Source organism: Podarcis cretensis (genome assembly GCF_951804945.1).
Source record: "Podarcis cretensis genome assembly, chromosome: 12".
Lineage (NCBI taxonomy): Eukaryota > Metazoa > Chordata > Lepidosauria > Squamata > Lacertidae > Podarcis > Podarcis cretensis.
The window spans coordinates 31,283,656-31,299,145 of record NC_137181.1 but is presented as its reverse complement, the minus strand read 5'-3'; the positions used below and the strand labels follow the sequence as shown (position 1 = coordinate 31,299,145).

General features: G+C 38.7%; 1 protein-coding gene across 8 annotated transcripts in view; it reads right to left on the bottom strand.

The window, feature by feature from the left end:
* PHF14 (PHD finger protein 14) overlaps positions 1-15,490 on the bottom strand; it is a 128,048-nt gene that overhangs the window by 33,714 nt on the left and 78,844 nt on the right. For 4 of the 8 annotated variants that reach the window (XM_079948235.1, XM_079948239.1, XM_079948232.1 and 1 more), the window contains one exon: positions 10,265-10,297. The exons of 2 other annotated variants lie outside the window; for them this stretch is intronic. In XM_079948235.1, the coding sequence (XP_079804361.1) occupies positions 10,265-10,297 (33 nt within the window). Of the gene's footprint in view, positions 1-6,744; positions 6,775-10,264; positions 10,298-11,411; positions 11,457-15,490 lie in introns of those variants that run through there. 2 more of the 8 variants (XM_079948237.1, XM_079948238.1) reach the window with 2 other exon arrangements.

The following is a 15,490-nucleotide window of genomic DNA, read 5'->3' as shown; positions in this document are numbered from 1 at the left end:
ATTGACATTCATAGACACCACCATCCACCCACCAACCCATATAAAGGTCCCACAAACACACAAAGGGACACAAATAGTAAGGAGCAGAAAATGGGGGAGTGGCAGGAGACATTGCCTGGTGTATCTCTAAGTGTGCTAGGCCTCCACCATTTCTAATGACTATGACAATAAGAAAGCACTAAACTTTTGTCAGTTTTGATGGTGCAATCATGATTCTTTAAGGAATAATGTATATGTAAACCACAAGTATAGGTCTTACAAACATAAAAACGATACATATAAAATAAACGTTATGAAATTTCCAATTACTGTTTACATTCATATTTGTACATAGCACAAAAACTTACTTAAAAATAAAATAAAATATGATGCTTCTGAAAAAAGGAAATTTCTCTCTCTGCAACATGATACATTTGAATATATTATGTTAACTCTTATCAGTTTTCATACATCATCCTTTACCCTGGATTCGGCTGAAAATTACGCAAGCCATAAATTAGCTTTAAACAAGCTTTGAATCAGGCTCGAGCTAGTTTTCAAATTAAAAAGCCGTCAGTATATTACAAGGTGCTGTCATTTTATTACCACAATCAATTCAGTGTGGCCTGAGGTATAAGGAAAATGGATGCTGTCTTCATTTGCAAAGGGTTTATCTCCTGCACCAGGCTCTGAACTACTTGACTGCAGTAATGAATTGGGAACCAAAGTTACTAACAAAGACTTTTAAAAACAGCAAAGCTGAAGACAGTAGTTCGTTTTTAGAATCACATAATGGAAAAAAGTCCTTTCTTGAAAGAAATGGCATGAAACCATTTCTTATAAAGTGGAAGGATAATGGAAAAAGAGCTACCACTTTTTTAGCACTAGTTATCTCAGTTTAAAATATTCTAAAAGTTCATTTTACAGCCTACTCTATTGCTCCCAGTTCCTGACATAATTTTTGAAGGACATTCATGAGAATCCTTTTCTACTGTATACTATTACAAAATTGTTCAGATGAATATAAGGAAGCACTGGTCTATTTGGACTTCCTTCTATTAATATATGTGGAACAAAAAAGAAGCAGTTAGTACTAAAATTTGTAAACCGCTTTGAGATCCCCCCCCCCCAATATCAAATGGTATAATTTTTTTGTGGAAAAAGTTTTTTTAACTAGATTGACAGAGGCTTCAGGTTTTGGAAGAAATAATCAGCAGGTACATAAATGCTTTACATTTATACTTTTTGTAGTTCCACAGTAATGTCCAAAGAGAAAACTGACTGGAAGAGATATGCAAGTTCATCATTGAATTACCCCTGGGAAAGTTCCACTATAGCATTAAAAGGGCAAGTCTCCAGATATCTGCTAGACACGCAGTGTTCAAACATGTGTTGATCATGTGAAGCCAATCAATTTTTCAACTATCACTGTATGATTGATTTCAAGGAAAGGTCTATCACTTTGCATGCAAAAGGTCACAGGTTTAATCCTTGGTATCTCTAGGTAGGGCTGTGAAAAATTCCTCTCTGAAACTGTGAAAAACTGCTGCCATCTCTGTAGACCAGGCATGGCCAAACTCAGCCCTCTAGCTGTTTTGGGACTACAACTCCCATCATCCCTAGCTAACAGGACCAGTTACAGATAGGTAGCCGTGTTGGTCTGCCATAGTCAAAACAAAATAAAAAAATTCCTTCCAGTAGCACCTTAAAGACCAACTAGGTTAGTACTTGGTATGAGCTTTCGTGTGCATGCACACTTGTTCAGATACCAGTGGTCAGGGATGATGGGGATTGTGGTCCCAAAACTTCTGGAGGGCTGAGTTTGGCCATGCCTGCTGTAGACCATACTGTGATGGATGAACCAATGGCAGCAAGCTATATTCCTCCACACATCTGAGTAAGTACACTTACTGTAGGTTTGGCTTTAGCCTACCATGGATAGTACAATGATGATGATGATGATTATTCCTTTATACATTCATAACCATACACCACAAGGTTTTTGAGACAAATATATACCTGTATATGCCCAGTATACCTGAAGGAGCGTCTCCACCCCCATCATTCTGCCCGGACGCTGAGGTCCAGCGCCTTCTGGCGGTTCCCTCACTGCAAGAAGTAAAGCTACAGGGAACCAGCCAGAAGGCCTTCTCGGTAGTGGCGCCCATCCTGTGAAATGCCCTCCCATCAGATGTCAAAGAGATAAACAACTACCTGACATTTAGAAGACATCTGAAGGCAGCCCTGTTCAGGGAAGTTTTTAATGTGTGATATTTTAATGTATTTTTAATCTTTGTTGGAAGCCACCCAGAGTGGCTGGGGAAACCCAGCCAAATGGGCAGGGTACAAATAAATTATTATTATTATTATTATTATTATTATTATTATTACTACTACTACTACTACAATACAACAAAGGCATACAAAATACATACAACAAAAAGTCAAACTAACTAAGAATAGTCATACATAAATATCTAGAAAGTTAAAACTTACAACCCTTCACATGACTACAGTACGACCCACCATTAAAAACAAACTAGCAAACAGCAAGAAGCAGACAAGAAAACATCCACAATTAAATGCCTGGGGGTAAAGAAAAATCTTGATCTGGTGCCAGAAAGAGGGCTTGCTTCATTGGGGAAAGTATTCCGTAATGGGCTACTGAAAATGGTCCTCTGTCCTGCAGCCACCCTCTGTATTTCTACTGGAAGAAGTGCTCTGAAGAGAGTCTCTGATGAAGACCTAATGACCTGCATATGCAACCAAACTTGAAGCCACAGATCTCCGATTTGTTGTGGATGCTTCTTCAAGCCACAAATAAGGAGTTTTGTATGAGCCTGTACATGAGGTATGATAAACTGACATGTGGCAATGACATAGTATAAGTAGACATTGCAACCATATAGCAAACCAAAGTTGTGCAACTGTCTGTAGGACTTCGGTTCATCCTTTTCAGCCACTGCTCGCATGCCAGCACTTGTCACTCAATTTATTGTTGCACATTTTGACTATGCCTCATTAAGAAGAAAAGAGTACTACTGTCCTGCTGTAAATTGATCTCCACACTGGGTAACAGCTTTATTATTACTCTGGTTGTCACACTTATTTACGGTATTAAGAATAAAAACAAGCATTGGAAGTAAATGATCTTTCTGTGGAAAGGTCTTCCAAAACGTGTTACTTACACCCTTCTTTCTATGCTTATTTAGAAACAGGTTTGTCCTATAAGGTTGAAAAATACCAGGTGTGAGACAAGACAAAGCAGTCGTCCTATAAAATTGATTTAATGCAAGCTAGCTGAATGTTCCAATGCCATTTAGTTGTAAACGGCTAATACAGATCCTTTTATTAATACAGTGGAAGCCTAGCACAAAGAATATTTTATTACATCTAAGTCAGCAGCATTAAAATTGGGCCTGTTTATTAAAAAAGGAATGAAGAACCCAGCTACCACAGTTTAAGGGGCAAAATTAATCAGCAACCTTTTGCTGAGCTCACAGGAACTGAAAGGTCAAAACTAGTGCGGCTTCAAAAGCTCAGAAATTCTTCACTCTTTGTAAATTACAGGCACTGAAAATTATGCGGAGTGCTCCTCTGCTAAAGTCACTGGAAATGCTTTAAGATGGGCTCTGCCCACAGTTGTATCCATGCTACGTAGGTTATATCTATGAAATGAATCTGAGAACTCAGACCTTTCTTTTTTATTATGTGTCTCTCTACTGATTAGCACAATCTTAAATACATTTCCACTTAAGCTGTTGAATGAATTTTGTATTCCAGACAAAAAACTAAAGTGTGTTTGCAAAAATAGCCCTATGATAGTGGTCCAGACCTAGGATAACGCAACACTTCAACAACATTGTGCATTGTTCTGCACCCTTGTATGGAGCCTTATTGGGAGAAACTATAGGCAACCACTCACTTGACCCACTGAATATTCACATAAAAATCTTCCTGAGAAAAGGGAAAGGAATGTCTTAAGTTCTTCTTAAGCTAGAGTTTGAGATGGTCCCATGCTGTAGTTGCCCATTCATACAGAACCAAGAAACATCAACATGTTTAGGGGTGACTAAGCTACATAGGACTAAACTTGAGATGACTTATCTTCATCTACTCACAATTCTACGATTTCCCATATACCAGTTTCCCCGCTTTTCTATCACTAAGATAATCTCTGCCAGTTGTCTCTGCCATCTATTACTATTTTCCATTTTTAACTTGGTGCCATGCTGCTATGTGCTCTAATTTTCCTAACACACATCATCCTAATCTCTAAGTGAAACTCCTGACCTCATCTGCAGTAACCTTATACATTGTTCCAATACCTTTTCTCATCTATTGTGATATGCCCATTACTGCACTCTGAAGGCTTTATTCTTTATTCCTACTTTTTCTGCTTGCCTTACTAACCTGTGATTTTATGGACCTTCTCTCGTCACATTTTTCTGCTTTGACATTGCCTGCTGCATAAAACATCTTTAATGTTTCTATAGTACTTCTTCAAATATGTGGGTTTTCTCATTTGTGTATGGATACTGTTGTTCGGGCTATAAAAAGATAAATTTCCTCTTAGCAGATTCTATTATTATTATTACTGGACATTTGCAGAGGGCACAGTACATAAAGCAGACTAATATATATTTCTGGGCAACCCATAATCAAGGAGGCATCTAATATTTACCATTTGAAGTCCATTTCAGACTTATTGAATTCTGAGGTGCCAATCCTAATTACTACAATGCAAGCTGACCAAATTTGCATATGCTCCACTTATGCTAAAGTATTTTAGATGCATTTAGCAAAATTACATATATTTTAATGAATGCAGTTTGCAGACGTCTTGCTGAAGTACTTGTTACTTCAATCTGCTAATCAAGTTAACTCTTAAGGAAGTAGCTGCTCAGCTAGTAACTTCTGGTAGCTAAATATGACAAAGCTTCTGCAGCTATTTGGTGCATATAAACTTTTCAAGGCAGAGGATGCAAAATATGCAAGACTCTCCAAACATACCCAAAGGAGTTTTCAAACCACTGAACCACATAATCACTTTCATCCTTTACCAAAGATATGTTTAGTGAAAAGCTAGAGATAAATTTAATTGCTGCCAGAATTTAACAATGCAAGTGCGTCTTCAGGATTTAGAGAAGATATTTTTTAAAGTCAGCTACAACAATCACAAAAAATTGTGCACTCTCTAGGGAGAGTTAATTATAATGCACTTAGAATTATATTCACTTGTTAAATATTTGTGCAAGCAATTTTAGGAAGTAACTTTTAACTGGAAGAACGGTATAAGTAGAGTAATTGAGGTTCTCTTCCCTTCTACACACCAATAGGAACAATCCAGAAATCCCCTGCTATCTTTTGCAAAGATGTAAATGCTATTTAGTCTATTTTTATTTTCAAGTGCAACACTTAACCTTCTCTAGTACTACCTAATCTTATACAGTCAAACTACATTTTTAGTGCTATGTGAAAATGTTTCTTAATAAAAATAAAATTCATTGTAATCTCCCCTCAGTCTCAAATAAGAATTGAAGCTTTATACAACATTCACCATCTGCTGTTAATGTCTTTGCTTTGTTTAATCTGTTGGTTATATTATATATTATTGGTTACCTGCTTTTAAAAACTGGTAGACAGCTGTACCTTTATGATCAGGCTACACTGTGGACATTCAGAAAAGCAGACTATAAATGACTATTATTACTACTTGAGTTACAAATATTGGTGTCTCTTTATCCTTCTGTATTCAACCCTTGAATAATCTTGAATTAGTAGCAGAGCTATCTTACCCATAGGCGCTAGGGGTCTGGGACACCAGGGCACCGGGCTCTCGGGGGCGCCAGGCCAAGTCTGGGGCCCGAGAGTTGACTCTGGGGAAGAGCCCACCCGTCGGCCAAAGCACTGTGGCAGGCTCTTCTGCTGCAGGAGGCTCTGTGCTGCAAGTTCGGGAACGACCGAGCCAGCAAGGCACTGAGGCGGCCGGCCAGCTCTGCCCTCCTGCGCGCCTGGGACAGGGCAACCGGGGGGGGGGGGGCGCCAGGCAGATCTTTGCACCCCAGTGTCACATATGCTTAAGATAGCCCTGATTAGTAGGCAGACATCAGAAGTTACCAATCTGATCCCTGGAATGAGAAGATACCAACTCAACACAAAAGTTTTTAATGTAAACTATGTTGTGGTGTGGATACCAAGGTGTTGTGGACTCTGAAGAAGCACGAACTCAGGGCAAAAAGGAGAAACGAGCTAAGAGGAAGGCACATTTGGCGAATCTCACTATGATCAACTCCTGCATGGAAACCTATGTCCCCACTGTGGAAGGATGTGTGGATCCAGAATTGGCCTCCACAGTCACTTACGGACTCACTGTTAAGTTTGTTTCCATGGAAGACAATCTTACTTGACTACAAGTGATCGCCAAAAGAAGAAAAAAGAAAGAAGTCTTATCTGCTGCAATCTCCTACTAAACTGTTAAGTATGATAAAAAACAATTTCATGTAAAAAATGATAGAGGAATAGGAAATAGCTGTTAGGCACTATGTAGTAAACAAAGACGACAGCCAATGGTAAAAATGATTATGAGATGGTATGATAAAACAATCTTGCTTTCAAATCCAATTTGTTGCAACTTCCAGACTTCTTGCCAGAGGTTATAGCTGCATGGATCAGTATTCTTCCTGCTGGGATTGTCACAAGAGATATCACTATAATGGCTCATCTCCCACACCAAGGAATTCCTCACAGATGATCTCCACCCAGACCCTTCCTTTACACTCAATTATCCTGCCGCTGTTTTAAATACCAAACAAAAGGCAGTGAATCACCATCACATTCTAAATGTCTTTAAAAAGAAAACAAATACATCCAAATTTCCACAGTGGTGCATTTTAAAATGTTGTATGAAAAAATGCACACAACTGCATTTTTTTAAAAAAAATCATTATAATGAGGTCTTTGAAATATTTTAATATATCATCTTCCAAGGCTTATTGGATAATTGCTCAATTTTTCAAGGGCTAAACTTTTGGAAAACTTTAGCATCATATATATTCATCTACCACTATTTTTTTTTTTTGGGGGGGGGAATAGTTCCTTTCTGGAAAACTCTATTTGAAATTGCCATTTGTGTTCTACATAGTAAATACGAAGTTTTGTAGCCATTTAACAGTTTATGAGGAAGGTTCTAAGTAAAAGAGCCATATCTATTTTTCCAATAGTCATTCTATTAAAGTTAATATGGGCTCTTGCAATTAAGTAAATAATAACCAAACTTTGCAATCACAGGTTGCTAATAGGAAGTAGTAATGGTGAACTACAATTTGTTGGCAAATTTGCTTATAATTCTATTGTCAGCATGAGACCTTAATTATTAGTACACTCATTTAAAAACATGTAGTCTAACGAATCTTACAAGCAAGTAAATTAGATTAAAGAAGTGAATCTAAATGCATGTTTTAGCTATCAAACTTGATAAATGAAAATGCTGTAAAGGTGTTGCTGCTCTGGAAAAATTGGCTTCCTGAACTATGGGACCAAAACAAAGGAGTTGCCCACATATTGTGTATATCACATGAGAAGGAATCCATTAAAAAAAATGAAAATTTAAATAAGATTAGAAATAATGAGTATTATCTAGAAATGGATCGCCAACTAGAGGCATTGTGACAAAACTTGGCTTCCTGTACCATCTCTCTCTCCCCGCCACACCTGTGTTTCTAAATTATGCAGGTGGTAGCATTTGCTGCAAAGGACACTCGATTCTTCATTGCTCAAAGTGGGAATGAGTGTCTGCTGACAGTCAAAACAGCTGTATCCATTTTCTACATGCCCAGCAAAACAGGATGTGAGAAAAGGGCTGGCTTCAGATTTTAGGGAATCATGGAAAAATGCCCTTTTGTGGTCCCTCTTTTACGACAGCAGGTCCCAGAGCCCTTATCTTCTAAAGGTAAAGGGACCCCTGACCATTAGGTCCAGTTGTGGCCGACTGTGGGGTTGCAGCGCTCATCTCGCTTTATTGGCCAAGGGAGCTTCTGGGTCATGTGGCCAGCATGACTAAGCCGCTTCTGGTGAACCAGAGCAGCGCACGGAAACGCCGTTTACCTTCCCACCGGAGCGGTACCTATTATCTACTTGCACTTTGAGGTGCTTTCGAACTGCCAGGTGGGCAGGAGCACGGACCGAGCAACGGGAGCTCACCCCGTCGCGGGGATTCAAACCACCGACCTTCTGATCGGCAAGTCCTAGGCTCTGTGGTTTAACCCACAGCACCACCCACATCCCTACTTATCTTGTAGTTGGTAGCTATGCTGCGGTCAGCAACAGGCAATTTAAAACCTCCACTACAATTTTCTTCCCATAATGCCTCTGATTTAGCTTTCTCTGGGGCATTGTGGAAAATTAAAATAGTAGCCCAAGGGGGGCTTCAATTTTTCCTGCTACAGGAGACAAAGGCTAATGATGTTACAAATACAACCACCCACATGCCTTTAAGTATATACAGATGTTGAGAATCAACAGAGAATAGATCTGCTTCTGCTTCTGCATGGCAGCTCTCCAGATATTTAAAGATCATTATCATGACTACTTGTAATCTGCTACCCAACTCTTTCAATCCCCCCCCCATAGGACTTGCCAGATCCATTACCATCCTGGATGCCCTTCTTGGAACACACATCAGTTTCTCACTGCTCTTGTTCACATGTGGCACCCAGAACCGGGCACAATATTCCAGATGCAGCTTGGCCAGAGCTGAATAGACAGGAACTATTACTTCCACTGGATGACATCTAAGATTTCATTCACTTTTAAAGCAGCTGCATCACACTTCAGAATCACATTACTAGGGGAAGAGAGGAGGCAGAACTTTGACATTTTTCACCAGAGCGCTGCTGGGAACTATGGTACTAAGTATTTGGAACACTTTGATATTCTAGTAGCTGTTTGACTTTGGTTAAATGAATTCTCCAATATGAGGATCCATTTCCATTATGATGATAGTTTAGAACTGCTAGCTGTTCTTCGAGGAATAGGACACGACTGACCCTTCTGGATACAGTCTGACACCATAGTAGGATGTCAGACCCTCAGAAGTTTGCACTTGAATTTTTACAATGTCAACATTCCATGTCCCTGGAAAGGGACCCTGGTGCAAAAATTTACTGGTGTTTAGGTCAAAATTACTTGTGAAGATCTTCACAAGAGCACTCACTGAACATGTGTGTGTGGGTATACATTCAAAGCATCATTACTGCACAGAACTTAGGGGTTAAGGCCAAGTCAGACAGTGCACAACGAAAGCTGAGTGAACACTTGGAAGATTGGCAGTTTAGCAGTTATTCAAATGTCTGTTCATTAGCACAAACCCATAGCTGGACATAGACAATACTGTGCTTCAGCTGGGTCTATTCTATGTGGTCAAATATCTCCCTCCAGGTACAAGGTACTAGGCTTCAGTTGGTTTTGTCTGACTCTTGAGAGTACATGGCATGGAGAATCACAATTCCTAGGTAGAGTTCCCCCCACCAGGTAAAGTTGATGAAATATGATTAATGGTAAACAAGGCCGTGCAAATGGTCATGTGTCTCAGTGAAGGCATTTTCATAAGTTAATTCCCCGAGTAACACATGCTCTACAGAAATGAAGGCATGCAGTTTTGGGATGTAGGGGATTATGATCTGATTGAAAACCTGAAGCTTAGCCGGTTAATGAATTTCAGTTCCTTATGGTGGGACATCAAAGCAAAAGGATGCAGCCATATTTGATGCACATGTATGGTAAATCACTCATGAGCCTTGGGGTGCGAGGGAAGTCTGCCTGAAATGTTTAGGAAACTTTGCAATGACCAACAGCATCTTGCAAGCAAAGGGGCTGCAGCCACAAATCTCAGGATTTGCCCATGTGTAGCAGACACAGACGTGTGCTCACCCTTGCCCTACAATAGCTCCTCCTATTTTATTCCTTGAAGCAAGCTCCTTTTCATTTCATGGCACGGGCTTCTTTGTACTGCAAAATATTACTGACTGTGCCAGTAATAAAAGATATACCTGGCTTCATCTCCACTCAATGTAATCTCTCCTGGCTCCACACTGCACTGCACGCACAATTATCTTAAGGATATGTGCTCTTATATACATATGATACCATAATGCAAAATCATTAGCATTATTTCAAAAGCTGTTTTTAAGTATTCATGCTAAAGTAAATGTATGTATCTTTTCCAGCAACCACTATCATTTGAAGTGCATAACAGAGATCTGGTTTTACATGTTTTAACAGTTACCTGATACTTGTGTTTCATTCCATCCACTTCACCCTATATTTAACACATAAGGCATTTTGCAGTTAGTAGAAATGAAAAGCACAGTGCAAGATCCAGTTAAGCACTTTTAAGCTGCATTGGTTTCAATGGGAGAAAGGTAAGCACACACTTTGTTAACTATGAGCAAAACATCAAGATTCCAAGACTGTGGAAGACTACGGGAAAGAAACAGGAAGAGAATGAATGCTTCATCCTAATATGTCATAGCAAAGGTTACTATTTACTCACAAAAAGGAAGATTATCAGCTGATGTGAGAAAGTAGTGTCCACCAAAGAAGTGTATCTTTTTTTCTTTTTTTGCCAAAAACCAAACACAGAATAAAAGATAGGCGTAACTGCTGAATACAAACAACAACATGCCAGGTTGGCATGTATGAAGATGGTAACAGAGCATTTTCATGATCAATTCCAGGAGGATATGGCAAGAGGCGAATCAAAGTATTTCTATATAGAGATGTCTGTATTGGCTCTGGAAGCAGCAAGTCTGCTTTCTTCTTTTAGAGGTTATTGCAGTCCAAGGGCTTGAATACGTATGTTCCCTTATTAGGAATCAGAGCTAAAACTGACTGTGGAATATGAGACCAAGCTGGACACAATGCTGCCTTATTGGCCTTCTGTTTTCAGGTATATCATCAAGCCAGCCATATTTATTATGTGAGCTAGAAAGAGTTTTCCTCTCAAATGCCTTTATCAATCGGACTACAGTAATTTGTTAAAATTCTACCGCTGTGCACCCTTCACCTACAGAGTAAAATGGGTCCAGTTAATTTCAAGGGATGTGTTCTTTATTCCCTTTATATTTTGCTCAGATGCTCCAGCCTTTTAGTAGACACTCTTTTCAGGACCTACATATCTGAAGTCTTAAGGCTAAGGGGAAAGAGCTTTGCAAACAGCACACTGGTTACTCAGTCAGATCCAAAGTGAACAGTCATAGAGTAACTAAACAAAAATTTTGACTTCTTTGAGGTACCCCATGAATGAAGAAACACCAGAAACCACTGGGACTAGAACTACTGAACATTGTTTTTTTTCAAAGTGCCTGCTTTGGTGGCAGCAAGGTTAAACCAAGTCCCTACATTCCTATGACTACTCACATCAGCGCCTGGAGACAACTTTGGCCTTGTAGATCCTGGACACATAGAAATCATGTAATCTGGGGATACAAGTTTTTAAATATTAAGTGTCCTTTGTCAATGGTCAGGAATGATGGGAGTTGTAGTCCAGCAACATCTGGAGGACATGTTTCCCATCTCTGTGCTAGGAGTTCAGTAAGAAAGCTGTTTTGGTTATAAAGGTGTTATGTTGCCAATAAGGATTACTAGTCTGAATGGCCCATAGCACCAAATGTTCCATGTGCAACACATTATGGCTGGATATGATATTGAAACTGACCCATATACCAATTCCAAGGCATCTGGCTGTCACCACAAAGCTCTTTGTACAGCAGAGAGACAACAGAAGAAACAAGTGCGGTTACTGTAGTACTCCCTTATCTGCCCACCATACAAACAGCCAAGACACAATTATCCCATCCACGGAACTTGCATGTCTTGGATCTTAAGATATGTGGGTAGTGAACACATCCTGTTCCCTACCTCTGCATCCTCTCCATTTCTTTTTTAATGTGAAAACTGAATAATCAATACAGATCAGAAAGAACTGGCATCTCTCTGTTTCTACTTTATTCTAACAGAATTTAATAAAATCAGTAATACAAAAACTACTGATGTCCAATTATATAAATCCATACAATTATTAGTATTCATTTTTTTAGCTCTTTTATAAAATCTGTACTGGATAGCATCAGTTCTGGATACCATCATCTACATATCTGTAGAGTTTGACTAAAACTAAAACGTGTGCAATACAGCCTGTGCTTTTAAAAGCTTTCCACATCTCACAGTTGTCTATCAAGTTAAGTTCCTAGATTTGAAATACACTGGAACAAATTCCAGAAAACCAAGAATGCCTAAGTTCTTCTAACACAAATACTCTAAGAACAAAGGATACATAAAATATTTAATCTTTACCCACCTATAATAGAGGGCCAATTAAATGTATTCTAACAGTGTAGTGAAATAATCAATGCTGCATGTAAACTGCACTAAATAGCAAGAAAATCCCTTTATAATTTGCTTTATAATTTCAAATATGAATGCAAAACAATGTTAATTTTGACTGACAAGTTATATATTTCTAGCCCCTTAAGTATAATTTCCCACCTTCTGGCAGGGCCCAGTTTTGTGCCCAATGGATGAAGAGAGATAACTGGAGCAATGTGCCCTTTAGTAGCCCAAATGTGGGCTAGGTGTTTGGCCATGTGGACTGCAACAAGTCTGGTAAGGATCTATAATGTACTCTCTGCAAGACCCATCAAAATATTACTTTCCTCCTAGAAACTGTATGCCTTAATTTTTCAATGGGTTTTCAGTTAGTGCTCCATGAAGTTGCTTAGGTGTAATAGATTATTTTTGAACGATGCCCACGCATAGTTACACATACAGGCAGCTAGTCGGAGAGGCAAATTAACGACAAATTATTAAAACACAGTCAAAAATAAATATTCTCTCTTATTCTAGCTTGCTGACAGATACATGGGCAAGTGGAGCCTTTCCTTTAGTACTTAGCACTGTGTTAGAAGTTTTCCGTGAAGTGGCTGGCTTACCTCGGAGTAACTCCACTGAACACAGTAGAACTTATTTCCAAGACAGCTCTGCCATTTATATTCACGTCTGACAACAAATGCTTGAGAAAGTAAATGAACTGGCTCTTAAAAGTGAAGCAAATATATCATCTACTCAGTATCATGAGAACACTGAAAGTTAGCAACTCTGTAAAAACCAAGTATTCGTTTTTGAAAGAAAGGGAGGGGAAGTTATAGAAATGTATATATGCTGGGGTTTTTTCCTTTCTTTTTTAAAACACATTTTCTCCAACTTTGTTGAGATGAGAATGCTTGTCAGACCTTTGTGGTAAGTATCACCCATTCCATAAAAGTGACGCTATTACTAGCAGAAAAGATGCTGCCCTCGTGCCCTCAAGCAAAGTCACTGTCATTATTTGACAGCTGGGGTAATATGGGAATATGTTATGCTGGTGGGGAAATAACTTGACAAGATTGCAGGAGAGCTGCATGGCATATTATGAACAAAAGTATGCCGTCTATATCGGTGAAAAATATAAACATTTAACAACATTTACTGCCTCTAAATAAAAAGCATTTGTCCTTATCTGAAAAATCACATTTTTTAATTTATCAAGACACAAGCAACAATCAGTTGCTTACTGATATTTTCATCATGAACACAGGGCTACAGTTTGTACTAAATAATATGCATACCCTTTTTAGTTATACAATTGTATAGGAGAGAATCCTGGCAGGGTAACCTTTGGTAACTAAGTCTTGGCTTACTTTTTCTTGAATGATACATATTTCCATTCAAAAGAAAGCCAGAGATGAGTGTATTCTAACAATATATTGTTAGTATTTGTTAATTTACATTACGTTTTACATTGGGCTAGTGTAGTGATGGCCAAACTTGGCTCTCCAGCTGTTTTGGGACTACAACTCCCATCATCCCTAGCTAACAGGCAAAGTGGTCAGGGATGATGGGAACTGTAGTCCCAAAACAGCCGGAGGGCCAAGTTTGGTCATCACTGGGCTAGTGCTTTAGATGAAAGAGAAGACATTTAACTTTCCCTTCTTGATCTTCATTTGGGAAAAGATACTTTTCAAATCTGATTTCTCTGCTGACAAGGAGAAGGTTGCTTTGCCTAAACCTAAAAACCCAGTGCTATTTCACCGCTCTAGCACCTAAATGACACTTACTGAAAATAGGATTTACAGGTGGAAAGAAAGCGGAGGTGTTGGCAACTGTAGTTTGCAATTCTTTTGTAAGTCATTCAGGGAAAATGCATATGGCCACTCAACTTCCTGTGCTTGCATGTGAGTAAGTTTTATGCTAAGACCGCAATCTAAAGAAGTTCAAGGGCAAAGGCAATAGAAGGTTTCCTGCATGGTGTTACTCTCACTTTCTCACTTTGCCATTTAGGGCTGGAAAGCAGAGACTTGTGCATCAGCAGCAAGATAGGAAAGAGCTGAACCCCATCCACTGAGTTGGCCTGCTAGATCCAGTGTTTCCTCCCCCCTGCTCCCCTCCCCTGGTTTTAACCCAGGTAGGAATATCAGTGTGCCTGTGGTAATAGTATTCTCTGGAGGAAGCACAAGCCTTTGCAGAACTCACAAGCACCCAAAAGGTATTAAAAGTACACTATGCATAGATGTACTAAAAGGTTTCATTAATAAAAATTCCTAAGCTCTTGCAAAACAACTTTCACTTAAAGTAAGGTTTTATTCAGCAAGACAGATTGTACAGAAGATCATGAGGTTTTTCAAAATGACTAAAACATTGCCTTAAAATGACAACCCTGATGTAACTAAACAGAGCCACAAGGAGTCCTCATAAGACAATTTTTCTGGTACCGTTTGCTCATTTAAATGGTAGTTAAACTGGCCCACGCTGAAAGCAATGCAACAATCTACAGTTTTGTCATATCAAAGTTCTGGTGTCTTCAAGATATAATGTTTTTGTCAAGAATTCCTCAGTGACTAACAGAGAATTTAAATTCATACTATAGAAAAACTGTTTCAGTTTTAAGGGCTGTCTAGATTTGTATATCTGTTTTAATTCATCCAGACACTGAACACTGCTTTCAAGTGCTTTTTTAAAGGCTCAGATGTCCAAGCCACAGTGAGCTTTAAATGATTCTATACCAAAATTGTATCTTCTTAAGGAAGACTAATTTTATTAATAACTGGCTTCGCAGTAAACTAATTATTCTTTAATTTGTAGAAGAAAACTGCAAATTAAAAACACATTTTTGCCTTCTGGATTTTCTATGGTTACTGATTCAAATACGTTTAGTAAATAAATCTTTTTAAACAGTATACTGGTCAAGTCTCCCTTTCAGGATACAGACCATTTATATAAACTGTACACTGGCCATCTAATTGCATACACATATTAGAAGTTCTGAAGTAGAGTCAGCAAAAGTATATTCACATTTTCCCAATTAAATGTCCACTGTCTCTTTAAATGTTTTTACAGATTAGAAGAAAGCAGATTAATTATGAACTAAAATATATAAAACATAGACTGTTTAAAATGGCGTAGCAATATCATATGA